General features: G+C 44.7%; 1 protein-coding gene across 1 annotated transcript; it reads right to left on the reverse strand.

Moving 5' to 3' along the window:
• Positions 1 to 1,240: 1,240 nt before the first annotated feature.
• On the reverse strand, positions 1,241 to 6,142 carry C7H1orf53 (chromosome 7 C1orf53 homolog). Its single transcript, XM_032770897.2, has 3 exons — positions 5,877 to 6,142; positions 2,828 to 2,929; positions 1,241 to 1,467 (listed from the first exon to the last, which is right to left on the reverse strand). Exons 1-3 carry the CDS (start codon positions 6,051 to 6,053, stop codon positions 1,396 to 1,398), a joined length of 351 nt encoding a protein of 116 aa, XP_032626788.2. The 5' UTR covers positions 6,054 to 6,142; the 3' UTR covers positions 1,241 to 1,395.
• Positions 6,143 to 9,126: the final 2,984 nt, after the last annotated feature.

Consider the following 9,126-nt stretch of genomic DNA (forward strand, 5'->3'; position numbering starts at 1 on the left):
TAGGAAGGGAGCCATCTCGATCTTAAAGATATTTGTCAGGTACTTGCGGGGGGGGGGGGTGTTGTTTGTTGGAAACACAAAGCGATCAATGGAAAACTTAATCAGGAATATTTGGGGGCTATTTACTCCTAATGAGAAAGAGACAAAAATACAATAGTTAAGATACCACCAACGTTCATGGGAAATAGAACAGGACTTAAAAAGAAAACAAAATAAAATAAAATAAAGCTGAGATGTCCTAGTTAGGTGTCTTCTATCATACAACAGTTAAGTACCTCCTGGGTGCTCATGAATATTTGTAGGATATTTTACATTTCATTTTATGTTTGCAAACATAGTTCTCTCGTCTTTTCAAAGGCACTTGCTAATTTGGACACCAAACAGACTGATGTTCAATCAAATACATAGAAGTTAAATTATTCAGAAACTCAAACGCATCTGTGGGACCCCCACTGCCCCTCCTTTCAGTTCCAGAGACTTTACCTTGTAATGAGTCTGTCAGGAAGCCTCCTTTGATTTTTACCTCAAGGAGATGGCAACAACCACCCCTTTCCATAGGGGTGGAAAGATCGACGTTTGATTCTGTGTGTGCTTTGCCACGCTTAACGATGCTACGATGTTTCATTGAATGGCAGATGGACTTGGTAACGACACATTTGTCTTCATTCTCCTTGGACCAGAGTGGCGGAGGAATTGATGGAGGAGAAAGTTTGATGCTGTGGTTCGATCTGGGTTTAATGCCACTCTCGGTGTCAGTGGTACTTCAGTTCAGTCTAATTTTTTTAATGGCCTATCTAACGATCTTCGAATGTCAGCATGATGCGATAAAATAGTATGGACCGTGCTCCAAACAGACTTCTCTAATTTGATTCACACAATATAACGAAATACAAATAGATAGTCTTTTAAATTCTTACTGCTAGAATAAAACCGTTTTGCAATGGGATTACACTTCTTGGGCATTCTTGTAGGTTACACATGGCCATCAGTGATGTAAATAAAAAAAAAATCACTGAAACTCCTCGATTTACTACCAAAATCAACATCTCTTGAAGTGATTTACGGTGTATACAGTAGCAGTGTTAAGTAAAGCGATGGTAATCTGAGTACTGCCTGCACCCCTATTCTTGATTTTACAGCGAAATTAATCGTGGTCTCAGTTTGTAAAGCGTGATTTATAACGCTAAGGAAAGGGAAAGGAGTATCACTAATACTGTAGCATCTGAAAAACCCAGGCACACACAGTTTAGCTTGGTTTTTATTACAATTAAAATGTATTCAAATAACCCAGGATCGATAAAAGCAATGCCAATATTCATGCACTCGAAGCCACAAAGAACTGATTCTGGCTTAGGTTTCTGCAGTCTCCATCGTAGATGGCAAACGCACTGATGGTCAGGAATAAAAAAATGAATTGAACCGCTTCTTTTTGGACGGGTCTTTCACGTTAGCTTGATCATATGGACACTGCAGAAGAAATAAAACACGTCATTATTGCATTACTTAGCAATCAGTAAGAAAAGGCTCAACCCTGCTACGGTTAAAGAATCGTTAATTATATTATATAAATCATTTGATCTATTGTGCCCTCTAGACTAGCAGGAAAATAATGGCAACCCCAAGCAAATGGTCCTAATTAGTGCCCAAGAACCATTTCCTAAATAGTCCTTCCAACTCGAAGAATTTGACTGACCAAAGCAATCTGTCCCCCCACCCCCTTAAACTTCTTTAGTTGGTGCATTATTGCAAACTGTTCTGCATAACAGAGCTCCTAGCAAGGCAAAGGGGCAGCCAGGACAATAACATTCTAGCCTTTCAATATTGTCTGTAATAAGTGTAAACATTTCCCGATCATTTTAAACTTGTTTTCAAACGTCTTAGCAACTGACTCTCTCTTTATAAAAGTGCTTAATGAGTTTTCATCAAAGAGTGAGTCTTTGGCATCATTACTCACGAATTTCACACTGCAATAGTGGGACAAGAAAACTTTTTCAACTAAGAAGCCAAAGAGGAACTAGAAATGAGCACTGCACATTTGAACTGTAAATTACCTCCTTCTCCCTTTTTCCGTGCGCTGGTCTTTAAAGTATGTTCTAATAACTATAAATTTACTAAGGGGAAATATATGTTACCCACCTGGGGCGTCAAACACTACTCGCCCGAGTAAGGTGAATTTGATCAACATATTATTATGGGCCTGATCTTGTCATTGAAAGCTACGGGACTTACGCTATTTACTTCAGTGGAAGCGGGATTGTGCTCTGTATGCAAAATATAAAATATCATCTTCTCACACTGCACAATTTCGATTTCTAAATGGTATTCAGAAAATACCAACAGCAAGTCCTATTATTATAAAAATCACACAATATTCCACCGTACTTCTCAGTCATACTGGAAAACAGATCCTTCAACATAATTCTAGAAAACTAAACTACATTTGTGGCGAAATATCTCGGTTATGTTAGCTCATTGCTTTAAAGGGAGAAAGTTTGCTCGGAATAGACTTTCTGACATGCTGGTTCTTTTCATAGGCATCTGGCACTTGCCAAGGAGAACGTGACTTATATAAAACAACAGTCTATTAAATAACTCTTGTGAAATTCTCCTAGCAGTTCAAGGAAATAATGTTAACCTGAAATGTTGCAGCATTCTATTTTAACGTTAAGAAAATCCTTCAGTGACCTTTCCTGGACTTATTGTCCTTGGCTAGTCTAAATTTCACAGTGAAACATGCCAGATAGCTTGCTAGCTTTTCCTAATGCCAGCATTTAAAATATTTTTTCAAAGTTATTTTAATGCTGCAAAGCAAGGATTTCATACTCACATGTCTGCATGCAGAACCACAGCATTTTCCTCTCTGCAAGTGGGCAACTTTGGTGAACACTAAATAGCCAGTAACTGGATCCACATAGTTTTGCAGGCCAGCCTTAAAAAGAACCACCCAAAACAGAGTCAACCTCAATTCTACATAGTCTTCATCTCTTTGTGGTTTCGAACTGGAAGTGCTTTGACATTATCTCCCTAAAATCCAACTGTTTAACTGCACCAGTTCAACCACTATAATCTGACCCTTTATACTCTGTAACTCAGAACTGACAAATAAAGAGATTTGGGAAGTAACAGAGTATCCAGCCGTGCATATTTTAACATAGCCTTCCCCATTCATTTCCTTAGAGATATTTTATATATTCTCTAAATCATTCTAAACTTTTTAGAAGAAAATGGACTTTCACTCCCAGGCTGCAGATGCATTTACACTTCGAATTATAAGAAAGGGTAAATGTATGATGCTGTATTTATGCTTCCAGAGAAGGGTCTAAGAGAATGTGACATTTACACTCTTCCTGTTCACTTTAGTCACTTTTGGACTTTTTTATGCCACATTCTTTTCCCTTTCTAAATGTTCCTGAGTTTTGATTACATTGTAAATTATTTTTTAAAGTGGTTATAAAATGTTGACACCTTCTGCTGCTTTCAAGTGCTGCTTCATCAAAAGCAACTTTCATCACGCCAGCTTTGACGCTAAAAAGTATAACTGCAGTTTGCAAACATGGTGCAACTGTTAAACCATTTTATATTGGAGGGAACGTAAATACTTGGCAGGCATCCGCCTCTGGTGCTGGACAAAGCTGTGTGGTAGCAAGATATCACTTTTAATATTTAGGTCACTTTTTGATTGTCATTTCCATCAAGTGACCTTTGCAATTGCAACAATGCTTATAGCGAATGGAAACGTTAAGATGCCAGGATTTTGGATCGTGACCGGTATGGACATAGTTTTAAAATGTTCTACACCAAATACGTCACTCCTACGTTTTGGAGAGCAAAGATAACGCTCCCTGAGTTCAGCTGGAGCTACACATTTCAAAAGTGATACGCGCATCAAGTCCTTTGCTTCCCTGTTCTGTTGCGCCAGTGCATCCGTAAAGGGGCACATTTCCTGGTGTTTGCCTGCAGCCCCTGAGATAGCGGACGGACTAACACAAAGAAGCGAAGCCCAAAGGTATTTTTAAAACGGGTCCAGAAAACCTGCTAAACATCAGCCATCACTAATGGTTGCAAAGGCACAGAGCCAGCCGCCTGCGCAAGGGAAGGCAGGTGGAAAATCTAGCCGCGGGACAGTTCCATGCCCACGTTGAGGTCATTTACCGTAACCATGCTGACTGCCTACAACTAACATTTGACCCTCCGGCGGGCAGCTGCCTAGGAACGGGGGAATTCCTCAGTGGGAACCTCCTGCTGGGACCGATCTCCTGGAGCCAATGGCAAAACTCCGCAACCGGAACAGAATCGGCCCAATGGCTGTCCATGCAAACTCAGCGACTGCTGGCGGTGGAAGAGGCCGTTGCAGTGCAGAGGGGCGCGCAGCACAAGGTGCTCGGAGATGCACATCCGTGGGAGAAGGGGGAAAGGGCCAAGCGTTCGCCATGCGTTGCAAACAGGGAGTGTTGTCTAGATCAGGGGGAGAGGAGGCGGAGGCCACGTATTGCTACAGACTCAGTATTTACTGCAGGTTCTCATGGGTCTAATGTATGCTGCCCTTACCGCTAGTGATGAGCCCCGCGCACAATTACAGCAGGTTGCTTCCATCTTTGCACAAAACAAAACAAAACAAAACAAGGCGGCCCCACTTTCCTCCGCCCTCCGGTATGGGAGCTGAGGTACCAGTTCAGCAGCTCTCCGCGTGCAAAGGGGAGCAGAGCGGTTATTAATCATGTCAATGCCGGAGCTGGAGATGGAAGGGGAGAGTCACTTCACATGTCGGCACCCTGTCTGCCTTGAGGCTGTTATCGTGACATGTTTCCCCTCCTGCAAAACACCCGAGCATTCCATAAAAACTAGGACTATAAGCTAGTCTGTCAGGCTCGGAGGCTGAGTAAATACACATTGGTGTTCAGGCTACCAGCACTGGGCAGTTTGCTGGGCGTCCAAGAGGTGCATTGCATCACCACATTGCTATTTTTGGTCATATTTCTCCCTGACATAATCAATAACTAAGCTCTAGTGCTGTAAGTCCCCAGCGGGCAAGTGACATGGCTCACTCAGGGCTGCACGCGCTTTCTGTCTGGGGACTGCTGCCCCTCTCCGGAAAGATTTCGCTTTTGCTGTCTTAATTGTTCTCTTTGTGCCGGGCCTTCCGTGACTTGCCCCAACTTTACAGGATGATGGAACTGGGAGCGCGCTCGAAAGGCTTCTCTGGTTTCCTGTGGGATGTTGTGACTTTATTTTCTTTACAGGGCCCGTTGCACCAGGCAGCGTCTTGTGAGCAAATAGCCACTTCTGATCGTCTTGAGGCACGTGCCAATGCTTCTGTGCAGAGACGTTCGGGCTAGAAAGACCATCGCTATGAAATACCCCCAAAGGACCCCCGGCCACAGCAAGCCCCGGGGAAGCTGAAAGGGCAAGTCAGTCGCTGATCGTTAATGTGGCACAAGTGTTGCTGGGACACGAGCTCCTGTCACTCTCTCGGCTGTGCATGGACGTCCACTTCTTCCTTGTGATCCCGAGAGCAGCCGGCTTAGCCCGCCTCCTCCCCCCTTTCCCTGCATCTCCAGGCCACACGCCGGTGCTCGGGACATGTTGGGTCGACCCCCAGCTCAGGCTGAGGGAGAGGCCCGGGCAAGCCAACCCGCCCATGCACTTCCATGGGGCTGGCTGCAGAGGGCCAGGCAAAGCTGCCAGCGTCCGCGGCACTGAGCAGCCCCCGGCCGCCCATTAGCCTCTGCAGCAGGGGAGCGGGTCCGCCGGGAGCCCCAGCCTGCAGCGCGCCGCCTGCCTGGGGCGCCGCCAGCCCCGCGGGAGCAGCCGGGAGCTGTGAGGCGGCTGCACAAGCAGCGCCCTGCGGGCCCGAGCAGGAAGCGCGCGGGACTCACCGCGCAGGCCTCCCGGTGCAGCGCCACGATCCGCTTCTCCGCCGCCGTCAGCAGCTCCTCGCTGCCCGGCCGGCTCGGCTGCTCAGAGCGCTTCCCGCCGCCGCCGCCCATGGCCCAGCGCACCCAGATGCCGCAGCCGCTCCGCCTGCAACGGGGAGGCAAGGAAGCCGCTGCCATGGGCCCAGGGGAGGGACGCGGCTGCAGGAGAGCGGCCGCAGGAGAGCCCGAGCCAGCTGGCGGGCCCCATTCCTGGCACCTTTCTCCGGGGCGCCACCCACTCCCGCCAGGGCAGGAAGCAAGTCTGGGTCACAAGCTCTGAACAGAGCCAGGCTGGTCTCCCTCTGGGGCTCGGTGCTGGTCTGCGTCCACCTGGGGAGGCCAAAAACAAAAGACCCGAGGTCTGGTGCTGTCACCTGTCACCCACCTCTGCGCCCCTCCTGCTTGTCACACCCCTGGCTAGTCAGAGAACCCTGAAGGCAATGGCAGGACTCCAGCGAGCTTGGATCAGGCCTTTAGACTGTCTCAGCTGCTTGTATAGCCCCTAGCCTAGCCATGCCTCCAGCCCAAGGAAGGACTTTGGAATTAGTGTAATATAATAATTAATAATGGCCTTGCCCCTGCAGTTGAATTAGAAATGACCCATTCTACATGGACAAGGGGTTTACAGAAATATTTAATTTTTGCATATTTCTGCTGTGTAGCCCAATAGTTTTCAGTACATCCCAGCCAAATCCTGCTGGCATGTGTATATATATTTGCACGATCAGAGCCTTAAAAAGAAAATACTAAATATGTCTGTTTTTTATTCTGTATTCTCTCACTTCTTAATAGCTGGGTTTCCTGCCTGGGCAAGGAAGTGAATATCCAGATCAAGATGCAGTAAGTAGGCAGGCAAAGCAGGCTGCTGGAGAGTCTTCAGTGAAAAGCATGTGTTCCAAGCTGCAGGTACATGTAACCAAACACTATGCTCTGCACAGGGTGAACCACTTTCAGATGGTCACAACTTTGTTAAATCATAACTAACTTATTTGCAACCCCAGTAAAGACCTTACTCTGCACAGAGGTCTATTCATCTGCCGAGTGTCCACTTCTGTATTTCAGTCATTTTTGTGCTCTCGGTTCTATTCAGGTTGAATTTAATTGTATTTTTGTATTTTATTTGAAAATAAAAAGTATACCGTATAAACTTATGAACATCATATTGTTTTATTCCACAGCAAAGGAAGACATTCATTGTTGGTATTGTCATCTCAGAGCATTTCTAAAAGTGCCCTAAATTGTGTCATTATATTTTAAAACTTTTTTTGTATTATTCAGATAGCATTGTATGTGATACCTTAAAGTAGCAAGAATACACACAAAATATTGTACCTATCCTGAAAAACTTAGTTTACTTTCTTTCCCATAGTGTTCTTTAATTTCATCACTAAGATGAGTAAACAGTCTGTATTGATTATATAATAGTTACAGGTCCCACAAAAAAAACTGTAACTAACTTATACAGTAGTTAGTTGAGTTCATTTCCTATCAAGGTGATCAATAAAAAACAAGGAATTCACCAGTTAGATAATACACACTCAATTCACAGGCTTTATCACCCACACATCATGATACACAAACATATTGGGCTTGATTTTCCTCTTACTGATACCAGTTTTGCACTGTGTAACTCCATTGGCTCTAGTAGCACTGATTTACACCAGTCCAAGTGAGAAGGGATTCAGCCCTACAGACATAGCTCCAAAGCAAAGTCCTTTTCGATTGCAGCATACTACCCCAATGCACGTATGCAATCCCTTGCAGTCACACCCAGATGTACAGCTTGATCTCTGACCTCAGCTAAATTAAGATATATTCCCTATACATAGTGGTGAAGTCTATGGTGTGTTATTTGTATGTGGAAAAGTGTGACATTGGAATTAAGGCTGTACAGTTGAGTGTGGTCGATGGAAAGAGGTAGTGAAAGTTGAGATAGGGAACTGGTAAGTGGAGTGTTGATTGACTTAACTACTTGCTTGTTACAGTTTGGGTTGATGGGTTATGCATTTTAGCAGTATGAGCTCAAACAATTTTTTTTTTTGTAGGAGAATACCTAGACATATTACTATATTCAACAGCTTCACAAAATGAAGATGCTGGCTGAATATCCTATTTCAGAAGTTTCTTTGTTGTAAATATCAGTAAAATATGCTCATTTTTGCAGATGTTGGCCCCTATCCTATAATTCTTGTCAGATTTAATGCGTATTTCAAATTTTGACAGATAAATTCCTCGTGAACTTCTATGAAATCCTGAGCAGAGCCAGAACCAGGCAGCACATATATCTTTAACTTTTTCATTGAGGATTTTGCAGACCATGTTGTGTAACACCTTCCACAATTTGTCACCTGAAATATTGCCTGTGCAATGAGAAACCCTGTCACAGGCACACATTTTTGTGGAACATATAGGCATAACTGTCTAATTGCTGATTTCAGTCACTTCACAGCACGGTGAATTTTGCTGATTAAAGGTCAAAGTATATTAGAAGCATAGGGAGCTGAAGTCAATGCAAGCAGGTTAAGGCCTGGAGTATGCGATGCTGCTCTGTTATCACTGCTTAAAATAGCAGTTTTGCCTGTTCCTATAGAACAACCAGTTCTGATATCTAGGCTATCGCCTGCCAGTGGAAGATTGTTCCAGCCAGTATATTCAACCTTTTTTTTCAGTTTTAAATTACTCAAGCAATGGGGCTTCTGCTGCTTCCCATAGGATATTCTTCCACAACCTGCTGGAGAAGGCTTGCCTGTTCTCATCGTACAGTGATGAATCAAAGTAAGATGGCTGCTGCTTTTCAAGGAACCTGTGTGGTGGAAGTTGTGGAAGCAGCTGAGAGCAGAACAGTAACAAGTTTCCAGCAGTGATGGGACAATCTGGAGAAGGGATTGTCAGAACCTTGGCAGAGCTGGTGTGGTCAGGGAAACGAGATGGCAGTGGAGTGCTTAGAGCCACTCCACCTGGGACTAAGCCTGAGGGTCCTAGATTACAGCTACCTGAGAAGTTTACTCTCAGGCTTCAGATAAGCAGTTGGTCATAACAGGAGTGACAATGAAGGATTGCTTGTAGGAAATAGAGGGGACTCAGTAGTAGAGATCCTGAATCAAAGTGCGCTGGGACCTGGTTCTGTGATTGCTGATAGAGGTAGGTGGAGTACTGGGATGTGGAGAGCAGTAGGAAAGGGGAACTGTGGAAAGGGATCAGGAGGTTGATC

This window comes from Chelonoidis abingdonii, chromosome 7, assembly GCF_003597395.2.
Source record: "Chelonoidis abingdonii isolate Lonesome George chromosome 7, CheloAbing_2.0, whole genome shotgun sequence".
In the NCBI taxonomy this organism is placed as follows: Eukaryota; Metazoa; Chordata; order Testudines; family Testudinidae; genus Chelonoidis; species Chelonoidis abingdonii.